We start from the raw sequence: 16,711 nt of genomic DNA, 5'->3' as shown, positions 1-16,711 counted from the left end.
ATTCTAGACACACTATTTTCAAGTATTCTAGAAATGTGAACAAAGGAACTGAGGGTGCTCAACCCTAAGTAAGATGCCTTAATCATATCCCTCCCCCCATAGCTCGGAGACTTTACCACCATGGTGACTGTACCCTAGAATGCTGAGCTGGAATAAACTCAATTAAGTCAATTAAGTTGTTTCATGTCAGAAATTTTGTCACAATAAGAAGGAAAATAGTCAACACAGTGGGTTTTTCATTTTGAATTCTGTATGAAGTTTTCATGATGTCCCTTGACGTTTACAGTCCTAACGTGGCTCAAGGAGAAGAGCATGTTGGCGTAGAACATCTTTTAGAACATTTGGGCATCTCTGCCCTTCTCCTTCCCAGGATCTGAATCTTACCTTTGACAGGAGCCCCACTGCTCCCTATTGTTCTGCCCTGCTAGTGACACCAGCTGAGGTAGCCCCTCGGGCCCACCTTCCTGGCTTATTGGGGGTGCTCTAGTTTTGTTTCCATCACTGTGACAACAGACCCCGACCAAAGGAAACGTAGGGGAGAAAAAGGTTTATTAGAATTCTAGTCTGTCATTGAATAGGATGGAGGCAGAAACTCAAGCAATTAACAGTCAAGAGCAGGGAGCAATGAATGTATCTTTGCTTGCTGGCTCTCTTCTAGCTTTCTCTTGTCTTATATAGTCCAGGATGCTCTGCCTAGGGAATGGTGCCACCCACAGTGGGCTGGGTCAGTGAACAATTGAGACATCAGGCCAACCTGATCTAGACAACACCTCAGCTGAGACTCTCTTCTCTGGTGAGTCTAGGTTGTGGGAACTTGCCAGTTGAAACCAACCAGCACAGGCAGTGATCAATGATACCCAGGATCACGGGGCTCCACAAAGGAGTCTTGCCTAGGATTTAGAGTCTATGGTTTCCCATTATCTAAAACCCATTCTTTCAAAGCGTAGATTCTGTCCTCTGCACCTTCTTGTGGGGACTTGAGAAGGTGTTTCCTTTCTGTTACTGTAATGAAACATTCTGACCAAAAGCTACCTGGGGAGGAGAGGGCATGTTTGCTGTATATACTTCCATGCCACACTCCATCAATGAGGGAACTCAGGGCAGGAACTGGGAGCAGAAGCCATGGATGCTTGGGGATAGCTCACTGTCTTGTGATGAGTTAGATTTCTTACGCAACCTAGGCTCACCTATCTAGGGCATGGTGCTGCCACAGTGGTCAGAGACCTCATACATCAATCATTAGTCAAGACAATCATTTAAAGACAACACCTCCAAGCTGGTCTGATCCGGGCAATTCTTCAATTGAGGCTCACTCTTCCCAGGAGACTGTAGGTTGTATCAAGCTGATGATAAAAAAAAAATCAGCCTGCAGAGCAGGACTCCCATCTCATTCTCAAATAGTCATTAAGTCTCCTGGTACGTTTCTGTCTCTCTGGATCAAAGACCTTCCCCAGGGGGAAGATGGCAGATGCTTCCCCATGTCACCCTAAAATTAAAATCAAGATTCGCCAGCCATTCTATAAGAAGGATAGACCTGAAAAACCAACAATGCAAAATGCCCCGTCGCAATAGCAACGCCTCTAATTCGGAGTTGCACACACTCTTGTCATCATTTCCCTGATTAATTTTAGCTCCACCGTATCAGAGGAGGGGAACATGCTTCTGGCTGCGTGCTAATTCTCCACCACTGTCTAATTAATGAGATTTTCTGCTGTACTCAGGGGCTTGAGTCACAGCAGGTATGATATACATAGATATGCTCTAAGTATGATGGGCAAAGGTGGTAGCTCCAGGCCTCACATCAGTACCAGTGGGGGCTCAGTCCTAGGCCATCATGCAAAAAGGTTCTTTTCGAACATTGGATTTCCAAAGAAGAAACACACAGAAGCCCTCTACTGATCGCAAGGTCTCTATCTACAAGACGTAGCACTTTCTTTCGTGAACTTTAAATTGACACATCTCAGACGATGTAGGGCATAGAAAACCCGCTCTGGTGCAGACCAGGTACGTGCATTTTTTTCTTCTAGATTACCAACACCACTTGCAGTTGGTGGACTATGAAGTCCAATCCAATAGTCTCGTTCCAGCCCAGAGATGGAGGAGAATCGGAAAGTTTCAACCTGAAGATGCTGGAAACTTGGAAGACATTACACCTGCCTCTGGGCTGCCAGCAGGGGATACTCGTCTATAAACACTTGTTCCATCAAGTGTATCTGGCTCTCTGTGCCTCGGGACAGTTGGCAAATGACAAATATGAGACAGAGTCTTATGAAAGTAACCTGTTACACATCACACACGTGTGTGAGTCATGAGACTATTATCAGAGATACCACTAGATCCACTAGATGCTCAAGCTTTATAATTTCATTTTTGATTTTTATGTGTGCATATGATGGGTTTGTATGTGTGTGTGTGTGAGTGTATTACATATGTGCCAAAACAATTGTTTTGTGTGGAGGTCAGAGGCCAACCTTGGGTATCCGTTCTTGCCTTCTACATTGTTTGAGCATGATGCTGAGTTCGGCAGGCTTGCTGGACTCTTATCTCTGCCTCCCATCTTGCCACATGAGCACTGGGATTCATGCAGCTTTATGTGAATGTTGGTTGGGATATTTACCTTTGAGTCTTCTTCACAGCCCAATACATTTGAGTTTTAATCAAACCAGTGCTTATTTAGGCATTCATCACTTTCATTCACTCAAAATCTAATTACAATCAAGCAGCTGCCATGTCTCAGACTGTCTGTTAGTAAAAGTAGATGAGTAAGGCATGTCCTGGTATAGAATCCCTCCAAATCATGTGGGCGGCTCCATGCTTGATCCACTGAGGACCATTCTATGCACAGCATAGCCGCCTGACACCTAAGTCCGAGGAAAGGCTCATAGGCTGGAAAAAAACTCAATTAAAGCCCTTGAGAATGTCTATGATTTGATCATTCAACTCCAACTTTGGTTTGCAGGAATTTGCAGGTCTTGGAGGCGGGTTTATAATCTGCTGTAGCTTGGCCCTATTACCTACCTAAGGCCTGTTCTTGTTCCATCCAAGCTGCCCTAGAACCCTAATTTACTGTCCTATTGTTATTCTTTCCCAGAGAACACAGAAAATATGGGGGAGGCTTGAGGGTCATCTCTGTCTCTACAAGAGAGCTCAGTTCTCTTGCTTTTATGATCAGAAGTCGTCTCCGCAGCCCTTCCCTCCCTGTTGACTGGGATAAGCAAGAAGGTACAGCACAGTTTTAAACATCACCCATTAATTCAGCTCTTATGTAATTTCCCACGAGCCACCTCTGAAATAACTCTCCTTTTTTATGTGGAAGCTTGGGGAAAATCTACTACATAGGAAGTGGATAGGCATCTTCTCACCTAGGTGAGGGGAAGGTGGCATGATGTATGGGAAGCAAGGTTTCCCTCCATATAATCCCAGGTTGGATCTCAGCTTCCTCTTTCCTTGTGATTTCTTAGGTAAGATTCCTTTCCTAAGAAATGCTGATAGGCCGCGCATACAGCAAGAAGCCCAGGGGAATCTGCAAAGAAAGATGCTGGAAGGCCTGGAGGCAGGAGCATTGCTGTGGAGGCTCCAGGATAATCAGGAAGGGTGGTGATGCTGAAAAGAATGCGCAGGAAGTGATGTCAGACAGGTACAGGGCCAAGAAGGTATGTGGGAGACAGAGTGAGTTCCCGAGACAATTGCAAGCCATTTGCCTTCACTTATTAATACTAAAATTTACCTTAAGGGAATTGGGAAGCCACAGAAGAACCAAGCAGAGAACTAATGTGACCCATTTTAAAATTAATAAATTATTTTAAAGTTCTCTATTACATATGTGTATATGCGTGCATATATATGTACATATGAAAGTTGGTCGCAGGACTGCTTACATGAGGCAGTCCTCTCATTCCACCATATAGGACCCAGCAGTCAAACTCAAGTCATCGGCATTAGAAGCAAATACTTTTACCCATTTGGTCATCTCATCAGCTCTTGATGCATGTTTTCAAAGGATCCCGTTGAGTACTGGGTTGAGAACAGGTTTTGGACCAGGGCACGGAGTCAAAAGCCGTTATATCAGAGAGAGGGCTCATGGATAATTTATGTGTCCATCTAGCCCTGACCATATATATCCTAGTTCTAAATAATTAAATCTAGGAAGAATTTGTGCAGACATTCTTGTAATTAAGAACACCGCTAAAGGCATGTTCCTACCTAGGAGTGAATTTGCAAGTGATCGAAGTAACTAATGAATTCATTTCCCAACATGAGGAAAATCTAAATTTATTACGACAATCATATCCATGAGAAAATGCAAGAAATGGAGGCACAACAAGTCTAGGCATTGTACTCTAATTATTGTTGTGTATAAACAACAGGAACAGCATTTTGTGTGTGTGTATGTGTGTGTGTGTGCGCGCACGCGGGTATATACATGTTTGTGTTGGGAGGAGTGGCAGAGGTAGATGCTGACTGTCTTTTTCAATAGATCTCCACCTATTTTTTTGAGACAGGGTCTCTCACTGAACCTGGAGCTTCCCAGTTCAGCTAGTCTGGCTGGCCAGTAAGATCTGAGGATCCTCCTGTTTCCTTTCCCCAGCTCTGGGATTACAGGCCTGTTTCCCGGGTTAGGGTTGCCACATGGGTGCTAGGAAGATTGAACTCAGGTTCTTACACTCACACTGCAAACTCTTTACCCACTGAGTCATCTCCTTAGCCCCAGTGCCAGGGTTAAAATCTGGGCGATTTAACTGAAGAGCCCCCTCTCTTTAGCACTTTGGGTCTCTTCCACATCACATAGCCCCATGGGATACAGCAGGGCTGTATTTCATATGAGGACACACTCTAAGATTTGCTACAGTCTATACCACCCCCCTTCCATCCTAACTCATGTAAATGTTCATTTGCTTTTGATGTTTCTTTTGGCCTGATATCCCTGGCCTTAAGTCTCTGAAACTCCTGCAATAAATTCTGTAGGTGAGGTGGTATGGGGAGGTGATGTGGCTTCTTTCTAGGTCCCAGATGACAGAAAGGTTTCATCTCCACAGGCTCAGGGCTGGTAATGTTGAGAACTGTCAAATCTATGACTAAGCACTATATAGAAAGATGCTCTGTGTTTATTCAGCTGGTGATGTCTGCCATGAGTATGGTACTGGGAGGTGTGTCCTGAGTGAAGTTTGTCTCTGTGGATGATGCTCTAGGCTAATTTAGAATGTAGGGAAACATTAGGCCTTTTATGATCTGTAAACTGAGACTGTACTTTCGTTGCCTGGATACCCAGACCCAAATAGCCACACAAAAACTATATTAATTGCAATACAGTTTGGCCATTGGTTTAGGCACATTCCTAGTTAGCTCTTACATCTTAATTAACCCATTCCTATTCATCTTTGTATCGTCATGAGGCTGTGGCTTACGGTTAAGGTTCTGGCACCCTTCTTCTTCGCCAGTTACATGGCATCTCCAGACTCTGCCTTCTTTCTCCCTGCATTCAGTTTAGTTTTCCCACCTAGCTATGTTCTGCTCTGACATAAGCCAAAACAGTTCCTTTATTAACCAATGATAATAAAACATATTCACAGTATACAGAGGGGAATCCCACATCAATGACCCACTTTATCCCTTTTTCTATGTTTCCATATTTCCCCAAAAGGAAATATTGCTTCTCTTTACTTGGATTATTGAGGAGAAAAATATATTCCTAGGAACTGACATGTTCCAATGTAAGCATTGGAACAAACTCACTTTATGGAGAGATAAATATTTAACCCATTGTGTGATTTCTTTCTTTCTTTCTTTCTTTCTTTCTTTCTTTCTTTCTTTCTTTCTTTCTTTCTTCTTTCTGTCTGTCTGTCTGTCTGTCTCTCTTTCTGTCTTTCTGTCTTTCTTTCTTGTCAAGTTGACACAAGTTAGGTCATCTTGGAAGAAAGAACCTCAAGTAAGAAACTGACCCCATCAGAATGGCCTGTGGGGTATTCTGTCACTGTGGGAAGACCCAGTTTACCGTTGGAGAGCCACCCCTGGGCAGGTGGTCCTGGTTATATAGAAAAGCAGGTTGAGCCAGCCATGGGGAGTAAGCCATTAAGAAACATTTCTCCATGGTCTCTGGTTCAGTTCCTGCCCTGGCTTCCCTCAATGGCCCATGTAGACCAGTTAATTCCTTTCCTCCGCAAGGGACTTTAGGTCAGAGCATTCTGTCACAGCAGTAGAAGCCTAACTGGGACATCCACGGGCCTGAGGTCTTACTGAGTGAACTGCAGCATCTGAGGCAGAAATCTGTTTGCTGAGGACTGGGACCTCAGTGTGATGCAGAAATGAGCCTCCCCCTCCCAGGAGACAGCGTCCCCTCAGAGTTCTTGAGTAGGGATTTCCCACGAAGAACTGGGTCAAAACTGGGCAGACGGGACACAGTTTCTATTGCTGCTCCCCAGCTTTCTCTGGTATTGGTTGGGATCCAGGACAAACATTTTTAAGGCTAGCGACACTTGGACTTGAAGTATGTCTCACATCTACTTTGCCGTCACAGCACGGAGCAGCAGAGACAACAGCAAACACAGGGCTGGATTATGTCTTTTCGTGCTACAGTGACCAAATATCCAACAAAACTCAGTTTTAGGAGGTGAGGGTTTATTCTGGCTCATGGCTTGAGGAGACACGTTCTGTCATGGTAGAGAAGGCATGGTGGTAGGAATGGGAAGCAACTGGTCACACTGTGTCCCCAATCAAGGAGCACAGAGTAAGGAACCAGTGAGTGAGACTGGACTATATTTAGCTTTTTCCCCTTAGACATTTATTATTTACTTATGTGTAAGCATGTTTGTTTGACTGTGTACATATGGGCACAGCATGTAGATGATGTGGAGGTCAGAAGAAGGTGCTGGATCCCCTGAATCTGGGGTTACAGGTGATTATGAGCTGCCTGGGGTGCATACTGGGTACCAAACTCTGGTCCTCTACAAGATCAGCAAATGCTCATACCCACTAAGATATTTTTCCAGGCCCTGGGGCTGGGCTATAAAAACCTCAAAGTCTGTCTTAGTGACCCACTTCCTCCAGGGAGGCTCTACCTTTGAATGGTTCCACAACCTTCTAGGTGAAGCATCCCACCATTTGTGAGACCAGGTGTTCAATAACTTGACCCTACAGGGAAAAGTTCATATGAAATCCACAGAAAAAGGATGCCAGTTTTGTTCCAAGGCAGAAATGATTTTCCAATGCCCAGCTTGGGAATGGGGACTGTGAAGGTCTATCACCTTTGTGATGTATCAGCACCCTGCTGAGTCTCACATTCCTTATAGGAAATATAAGAATAAAATGTTTCACGGTGTGGTTGTGAAGATGAAATAGTAGATGCTTATTGCTATGAAGTGAGTTTCCAGCAATTAAACAGCCACTGTATCAGTTTTCATTATTTTATTGATATCTTTGTCTCCCTTTATTCTCCATAAAATCTGGGTCAAATGGCCAGATAGCATTAATGTTAGGATTCAGATGCGAATAGAATCTAACTACGTGCAAACTTGCACAGCCTAGCTTCTGTTTCCCTGTCTTCTCACCCCCCACCACCTTGTGTACCTGCTGAGTCTGTCCTGGATGGGAGCGAGACATGAGCGGTAGACTACTGCACTCAGCAGGTGGTCCTCCCCACACTGTAGTCACAGGTTACATACCTGTGCTGGAGGTGTATTTAAAAATGACCACCCTTTGTGGCTGAAGAGACAGCTCCCTGGGAAAGTATTTGCCTTCCAAGCATGAGGACCTGCACTTGATCCTTAGACCCCATGTAAACAGCTACATAGGATAGCATGCCCTTGTCTTCTTATAACTGGTGAGCCCCTGGCAAGCCTGCCTACCAATTTTGCAATCTCTGGGTCCTAGAAAGAATTTCTGTTTCAAGAAACAAGGAATAGCATGTGAAGTTGACCTCTGGCCTCCACACAAATGTGTACACAGGTACACATCACCTGCAAACACAGAAACACAGAAACCACACACACACACACACACACACACACACACACACACACACACAGAGTGAAAAAGTATACATAGTATCGAAGTGCCTTCCACCCATAGATTAGTACAGCTCTCAGACCTCAGAGACGTTTCTTTGCACAGTGGGTGGTGGTGAACGCAGGAAGGCATAACTGGTCAGAGTGCAGAGCCTAAGTGTCAGCAGAGACATCAACGGGACATCTGTATCAATCAGCTGCCCTCCAAGGTGCAGGGATCATCTTGGGAGAGGGATCAGACTGTACAAGCCAGAAGTCAGGAGGACCACAGCTAACCAAGGTTTTCTGGACATGACAGGACCACTACACTCAGGAGCCACAGCAGCTGTGATTGCTTGAACAAGATCAAGTCAGTAAATATACCATCATGGAGAAAAAAACGGGTCGTGATCCCTCATACCATAGCTAAGGAGCCTTTTATAGCTGGTGGCTCCTGTGGGTGGAAGAGTCAGTTTTCTTTAAGGGTGTGATCCTGGATAGGTCAGCCAGTCCCCGGGGGATTGCCACATACCCACCAGTACATGACCATCATAAATCGGGGTTAAAAAACTGTTGAATTCAAAGGAAAAAAGAAGACAGGAAGTTGGGCGTAGGGAGGTAAATGTGGATCTGGGAGGAGCTGGGGAATGAATCTGATCAAAATACATATGATGTTCTCCAGGAATTAATAAACACCCTGTGCCTAATGGATGAAAGACTGTCTACGAGGATGTCAGACAAATTCATCACTCCTGGCAGATGGACGACGTCGAGAGACACTTGTCTTCTGCAGTGATGTGTCAAGCATCACATCGCATGTAAAGGTGATTAGCCATCCCAACAACCTGTTTCCCTGTGTTCCTTGCTGCTGATGACAGAGGAGGTCTTCAGAGGAGGCAGCAGGCACTCCTGGGAGACACAAAACCCTACACTGTCCCATCCCTGGTTGAACAGTTAAGGAGGGGCTGTCGGGGGGACAGCGCAGAGTATAGAGCCTTCTAACTGAGAAGAGACTAATGAGCTCTGTCCCTCCTGGTGGCATCTCTGTGGCTGTTCAGATGATTGGAAGTCCAGTTGGATGTTTGAGAGAGACAGAGAGCCCCTCAGCAGGCTGGTACCTTCTGTTCTTCTCCCCAGGAACAAGGCTACTGCGCAGACAAGCTGGCACTTTGAGCCCCAACTCTAAAACATCCACTGAGGATACTGAGTGCTCTCCTGAAAGCTCCACCCCTTTCTGTTTCTCACAGGTGTGTGGTTGGCTTATTAAGTGTCCCACTCCAGTCCCCAGCACCACACTTCTCTTCTCCCTGCAGGTTGTCCTTCTCCTGGGAAAAAGGTGTCCACAAAGCCCTGTCTTGGGAGAGTATCACAGCTTTGTTCCACAGTCTCCTGCTGGTGAACATCTCTGGGGAGGGGCCAGGGTAGGCCTGAGATCTCTGAGCTACTCTGATGAGAGTGAGTGTGGTCTGTGCCCAGCTAGGACTGGCTGGAGCCAGGCCCCCTTTGCTGCTACCAGTAGACACGGGTGAGCAAGGAGGTCCATACTGGAGATGAATATTTGAACCTATGAGCAGTGCAGGCTCTTGAAGGAGGTGGTAAGCTCCCGTCAGCTGACTTCCCACACACAATTGCCCTACTCTGATGCTTCCTGCATTCTGTCAAGATTCCCCCAGTCCCCAAATCCATCCCCCACTGAGTGACTACAGGGGACATTCTGATTGTACTGCTTTACTTTGGGAGTTTCAGCTCTGAGATCTGCCCAGGGGTCCCTGCTCCAAATGCATCTTTGAGATGAAGTGGAATGGAACAGCTTGTGTTTGGGGATTCCTGGGATGTACTGATTTGCTCAAGGATAAGAGGCAACCTGAATACTTATGATTAGAACACACTCCAGGCTTTACATAGGAATGTTCTGGAAGGCACACTTCTTCCTGTGGGCTATGAGCTGGCTCAGCAGCACCCACAAGGGTGGGAGGCTTTTGTAAGAGTAGAGGTCAGAGCCTGCAAGATGGTTTAGCAAGTAAAGACTCTTGTCACTAAACTGGGCAATTAGAGTTTGATTCCTGGAACCCAAAATGTGAACCGACATCCCCAAGTTGCCTCTGGCTGCCCCAACATCTTCCATGATCTAGACATATGTCCATGCAAAAAGATGAATGTAGATGTAATAAAATTCCATTTCCCAAGTTCCCATTGGGATTTGACTCTATGGCATGTACTGGCTTCTTGGGATTCTATTTTCTTCAGATGTAAGCCTTGCTCAACCTAGATGTAGTAGGGAGGGCCTTGGACTTTCCACAGGGCGGGGTGCATGGCCCTTTCTTAAGATTGAGGGGGATTGGGGTGGGAGGGTCTGTGGAGGGGGTGGAAGAAGGGGAGGGAGTGGGAATTTGGATTGGTATTTTTTAAGTAATAAAATAATAACAATAATTTAAAAAATAAATTCCACAAAAATAAATGTAATAAAATGTTTAAAATAACAAAAACTATACAGATGAAAGAAGGAAAATGATGGGGAGGGGATGGAAAAGAGGAAGGGAGAAAAGAACTGAGGAGTGCGAGGGAGAGGGAGAATAAATATCTGGTACTGTATCTTTAGATTCTCAACAGAACCCACTTCAGCAGTCCAAACTCAGAACCTTTCTATCGTCTATGTTGATGTTTGTGTGTGTGAATAAGTTAGCATGAGCAGGATTTCCCATGATTTCCAACCCTGGAGTGTTACACTGGATGTTATTGCTAATATCAGAGATACTTCTTCTCGGAAATCCATGTTTTCTAAAACAATAAACCCCAGGCATGCTTGAAGTCCACAGCTGGGGAGAACATGGGGGTAATAATGGGGACCCTTATGCAATTTACAAAGCATTCTGAGTGAGTTTGCCTGTGGATTTCCCAAGAAGAGGCTGTGATGTGCTTGGAGGAGACACTGGGGCTTCTTGGGTCTCCGGTTGAGGCTGGGAGGAAACTAATGAAGATGAAGAGTGAGGCCCTGAAGGGAGAAGGCGCCTCTACCCAGGTGGGCAGATGCTGCTCTAAGGATCCCGAATGACACGGAAGCACTACGTGTTCCAGGTGACTGTCACCATCTGTGATGTAGAGCATGGCACAGTGGCAGCTGGGGAGGTCAGGGGACTGGAGCATTACCTCGTGTGCCAGCTGCAAAGACTGGTGATAGGTGTGAAACTGAATGAAGGGTTTACCATTTTTCCTTGTGTCCTCTGCATCTCTGAGAGTGACTCAGGAGTCTTTCCCAAGAGCAAATGGATAGAAGTCCCTTTCCTCTCTAGGCCCACCAAGGCTGCATCTCAGCTGCTCTGATTGGGTACTCTCTGTATCTCTGAGAGACCAGCCAGGAGGACCCAGTGCTGGCTGCCCATCTGGACTTGTTGATGATTGTTGCAGGCTGCAGATGCAACCAGTATGCCCTGAGCATATTGACGCTGTGTCCTTTCTCTGCAACGCCCTTTGGGACCTTGTCTGTTTGGCAGACTGGTTAATATTGGCTGTCAGGTTGGTGAGATGGCTCAGCAGGTAAAGATGTTTGTCCCCAAGCCTGACAGCCTGAGTTCTGTCTTAGAAACTCAAGCGGTGGAAGGAGAGAACTAACTTCTGCCGGTTGCCCTCTGACCTCCACACATACACATCATAACATACATAACACTACATAATACATACATACAAACATAAACACACAAATGATGAATATAATACAACATTAAAAATACTGATGGTCAATTTGATGGGATCTAGAGGTACCGAGAAGTCAAGCCTCTGGGCTTGGCCATGAAGGGGCTTCTAGAGTGGGTTAATTACGGTGAGAAAACCTACTCTGGATGTGTGCATCACCATCCCATGATGATAGTGCCTGCATTCATCTCTCCTTCCTGGTTGATCACGGAATGTGACCAGCTGCCATTCTTGCCATCAAGATGTCTCCACCACAACAGACTGTGAGCCAAAAGAAGCCCTTCCTTCCTTAAGTTGCTTTTTTCCCCCTTGGCCTCAGTAACTAACACAACATCCTTTCTGTCTTAGCCCCTCCCTTGAGGTCAGTTTTGTAACTTCATTAACTGTTTCTTGTTTGTTTTTACAGACAGTCCAACTGAAGGATGCTCTCCCTTAGGATTCTTTGACTATATGAGAGTGGGGGAGTGATACACACTCAATAGAAATATTACTTTAAATGTTAATTTTGATTTTTTCCCCAGGGCCGGCAGTCGGTTACATGGTACTCTATTGATGCTGTGTAGTTTCCTATTCGGCTGTCACAGGCTCTATAACTCATTTTCCACAGGGCACTGTTTCGTTGGTACATTTACTTTATAAGGCGGCCAATCTGTTCCATGAAATACTGAACACTCTTTTACAAGACAGATAGAGTTTGTGTTCCAAGGTTCTGCCCAACTGTGGACTGATGTGGATGCTCAGGGTGGTGGGGGCAGGGTATGCTGCTCGGGTGAAGGGTACTAAATATGTTTCAACTCAAGATGTTCTTGACTTAATGACAGTGAGAGAGATAAAACGAAGCTACTTCCCCTGGGGATTCCTAGCTAAGAAGTGTATTGCTGAACAGTGTCAAGGCACGGGTAACGTCAATTGTCCTCATGCTAAGAACCCTATTAAAGCTTATTTTTCCTTTACGTAAGCTATGATGTTGGAAGCTGTGGTGATTAGTCTCCCTGATTGACAGCTGTCAGACTCCTTGGTGCTCTGGATGACTTGCTTCAGCAGAGGACTATTCAGTTGAGAGGTCAGCCTTCATTACAGCCAGGCTGCTTTGGACATTGCAAGATATTGAGGAAGCTACATAGCAACCACAGCTGCTTGCTGCCATTGCACAAATCTAGCTCCAGGGGCGCTGTCCCAGGCACATCAGTTTAGGCAGTTTGAGCAAGAGCTTGCTGCTGTCACAAGCTTCAGTTAACCTCAGAGCCATTACTACCCAGACCAGAGGAGTACACAGAGTACTCTCTGTGGTGGCCAGCAGAAGGCCTTGGACAGAACATACCTCAGTTTCTTTTTGTTTATATAAGGAGGTTGGACTCTTCCAGTCAATTAGGAGCCCCATTCCTGTGCAACATTAGGCTCAACCAAAGGCTTTTCATAAGTGATGCTTTCCTGCCTATTTTCAATCTTTAGTAGAACATAACAAGCCGGTCATACAAAGTGGAGATGGTGCAGTGGTGAGGTAGTGAGAGGGAAAAAGTGGTAGTGGCGGTGGCAGTGGCTGCAGCTGCAGCAACAAGAGATTTCAAAGTTCCAGAGAGTGTCTGGGGCAGAAATGGCGGGAAGCAGAGGTGGTAGAGACAATGAGGAATAGAGGAAGTAGAGAGTGGGAAGAAAACCAATGCTGATAAAAGGTAGAAAGGCTGGGAAGAGTAGGCTCTGGTTGCCATGCAGATCCCAGAGAACTGGTAACACTTATGACCAGGGGTTTCAGACCCTCCAAGTCAAGAGCCCATGGCACCACCTCTGCAGGAGCAGAGCCTCCCAGCTATTCAGGAAATGTAACACAAGCAGGCAGTGCCTGCTGCTGCTCCTGCTGCTGCTGCTGAGCAAGCTGAGGGTTACACTAGCTGCCAAGCACTGGTGATTAAAGCCCAGATTAACAAGTCTCCAAACTGAGTCCCAGTAGTTTAAGTCTCTGGCTTCCAAAGCCTAGAGCAATGGGTCTATAGCTTTTGGGGCTTTGAGAAGCGAGTCTCTGGGTCCACCTTGGGTACTCAAGTGCCTAGGCCCACCAGCCCCAGTCCACTCTGACCCATTCATGATTTCTGTCTGACAGAACTATCCCAGATGGTTGTTTGAAAGTGATGGGTCCTCAGGAGGTAGCTCCATCACCACTGGAGGGGCAGCTGTATGCCATTCACTTGTTCGCCTTACATGTATTTGTTTATTATTTATGACATGCCAGGTATTGCAAAGGATGGGACTATAGCAATGAACAGAAGGAACTAGAACATCCTCCGCTCATGTAGCTGATATCCCGATGAGGGAAGTCAATGAACACAGTTATACATTATGTCTACATATACATATATATTACATCACATATATAATGCAATATATGATTAACTAAACATGATGTATATTATATAGTACATATTTTATTATGTAACATGTGTGAATAACTAAACATGATATGTATTATATAGGTACACATTTTATTATGTAATATGTATGGATAACTAACCATGATATGCATTGTATAGGTGCACATTTCATTATGTATTTATATATGAATAAAAATGTAAGCAGGTGGGAAAGGCCATGCTGGGTATCCATGACAACTTCACCGATGCTGGAAAGCAAAAGACTGTGGGAAGCTAAGTGAGGGCACTGGCCACACAGTCATCAAGGGGAGAGCTAGATGTTGAGGTGGAAAGGGGTTCTTGGCCTCAAAGAACCCACAGAGGCACTGGGTGGCTGGAACGACAGAGGGTGGTGTGAGGGGTGTAGTGTGGGTTCTCTGAGCCAGAGGGGAAGCTGGTGAACGGTCCTCAGTCGATGAGTGGTGCTGTTGGCTGCCACATCCTGGCTGCTGCACTGAAGTAGAGGTGGGAAAGCACATGGGTATGGTTGAGTGTGGGAGTGCGGGGAGAGGGCCACTCCTTGATCTAGAATCCACAGTATCCCAGAGAAGAGCTGTTGAATGGGAATGCCTGAGAAGGGGTCCCCAGAAAGGTTTGCAGAAGATTCAATATGAGAGACAGAAAGGGAAAGCAAGATGAGCTGAGACATTGGCCAGAGACACCGAAGGCCCATCTGTATGTTGTAAAGAAGATTCTGGAAGTAGGTTAGTATGGCATGTTATGTAAACTACTGATCCATTCTGCGAATCTGCCTTCTCACCGCTCTGGTTAAGTGTGCCACCTGGTTTTGATGGTCCTGGCATCCTGAGAAGAAACTGTCACCAGGAAAAAGTGGCAAGACATCTGTCACCATGGCTCTGACTGTGGAGTGGGTCACAGTAGCCACAAAAATCCACTACCCCCTGCTGTCTGGAACCTTGCTGAGAGATTCCTGGCCCAGCCAGATAGGAGTCCTTGGCCTCAGGCTTCTCCCAGTATGCCTTTGCCTTGAATCATCTCTGCTTTCAAGTTAAAGAGAGAAAGAAGAGCTTGGGAGGAAGGATGGGATTGGGGAGCGGAGCAGAGGGATGGGCATAGAGTGTGGTGTCCCTCCCTCACGTAGAGAGCCGTGGGGGGGCAGGGGTTGGGAGACAACTCCTCTCTCCAGTGGCTGATTTTGTAAATCAAAGTTAGCTGTAATCATAAACTTTATGCCTTTATTGATCTCACACAAGCCTGTAAATGCATCATGGAGCATGGCTGTATGTGCACCAGTCTGGGTCGTGACTCTCCTTCCCATTCTTTTACAGTCCAAGAGGGTGGAAAGGAACCTCTGTTGTCAGTCTGCAGAGGGGGTGGACGGCTATGGTCCCTGCATCCCACTGCCACCTCCCAGGGTCGGGGGAGGGGGGAAGATCACTGTCAGGCGACACAGACCCAGAAGAAAAGTCTCATAGCCCAGACACAGGCTAGAGCAGTGTTTTTCCCTTTTCGGCTTTGGGCTGGGAGACACTCCCGACTTAAGTGGCAGGAAACTCGGAATGGGAGGCGCCCTGCAGATCCAGCTGGAGAAAACCTGTACCCTGTAGCTATGGGTTTCTGCAGCGGAGAGGAACTGTCCACTTGCCTTAACCACGTCTTCGTCTGCTGACCTGCACTCCACCGAGTCCGACAGACCTTGCACCGTGCCATCTTCCTCTACCGAGATCACCTTCACAGGGACAGCCACCGTCTTCCCAGTGAGGATGGCTGTGTTCAGTATCTCTGCCTCCTGGAAGATCAAACACAAGGTCCATTACCTAACCTCCTAAGGACCAGTTCCTTGAATGTGTGGAGGCCTCTTCCTGCCTCTCTGCAAATGGCTCAGCTTTTTACCTGGGCACAGAAAGCCAAGGGCTTGATTACCAGCCCTCTGCCAAGAGGCCATTTCTGTCTGCACATTTCTGTCTCCCTGGGTTTTGTAGGGAGAAAGTGATGGGGACAGTGATGGAGTAAATTCATAACCAACACTGTGCCTGGCAAACACATGTGAGTCTCACTATGTTCCAGCACTCTCTTCAAGAGCCCCAGAAATCTTCACATCACTAGGCGAGACAGGCAACATTCCTGTTTCTTAGGTACCACGGAGAGGTTTTGTGATTTGCCTGCGGTTGCTAGACTAAGGAGAAATGAAGGGGGAGAGTTCAATCGGGAATTCCAGCTTCTGAATCCTTGCACTGATGACTTAAATCACTCTAACTTTATATACAATGAATCCAACTTAAAGGAGCTCAGATTGGCGATGCCACAAGGAAGATGGGAGTGACCTTGCTCGCTTCTCTCTGCCCTCCTGTCACTTCCTTCCAATTTGCCAGGGTTTTCCTGGGTTCCAGCCTCTGAATGCTATTATGGCTGAAACCACACACCCACAGCTCCTCCCATGTAGCACATGCATGTATAAAACTAACTCCCTCGCTCCTGCAAACTCATGAAAACACACAGTTTGCCACCAAGCTCTTCTGTTAGGGATCAGACAAGAGATCTGTCTTTAGCTCACCACATTGCAGGGTGAGTGTAATTGGGCTGTGCGTGTCTAGTTGCAGGGTGCAGTGTAATTGGGCTGGACCTGGGCTGAAAACTAGATTGGCTGTCCCTGATAGTGTTGGAAGGTGCTATGCA

At 46.3% G+C, this 16,711-nt stretch overlaps 1 protein-coding gene across 1 annotated transcript in view; it reads right to left on the bottom strand.

Moving 5' to 3' along the window:
• Tmem132d (transmembrane protein 132D) overlaps positions 1 to 16,711 on the bottom strand; it is a 618,857-nt gene that overhangs the window by 63,311 nt on the left and 538,835 nt on the right. Inside the window, exon 5 of the mRNA XM_087903615.1 lies at positions 15,681 to 15,824. Within this exon, the coding sequence (XP_087759741.1) occupies positions 15,681 to 15,824 (144 nt within the window). The remainder of the gene's footprint in view (positions 1 to 15,680; positions 15,825 to 16,711) is intronic.

The sequence above is a fragment of the Myodes glareolus genome, chromosome 2, assembly GCF_982192425.1.
Source record: "Myodes glareolus chromosome 2, mMyoGla1.1, whole genome shotgun sequence".
Classification (NCBI taxonomy): Eukaryota; Metazoa; Chordata; class Mammalia; order Rodentia; family Cricetidae; genus Myodes; species Myodes glareolus.
The sequence above is the reverse complement of the archived record's forward strand: the minus strand, read 5'-3'. Positions and strand labels throughout refer to the sequence as shown.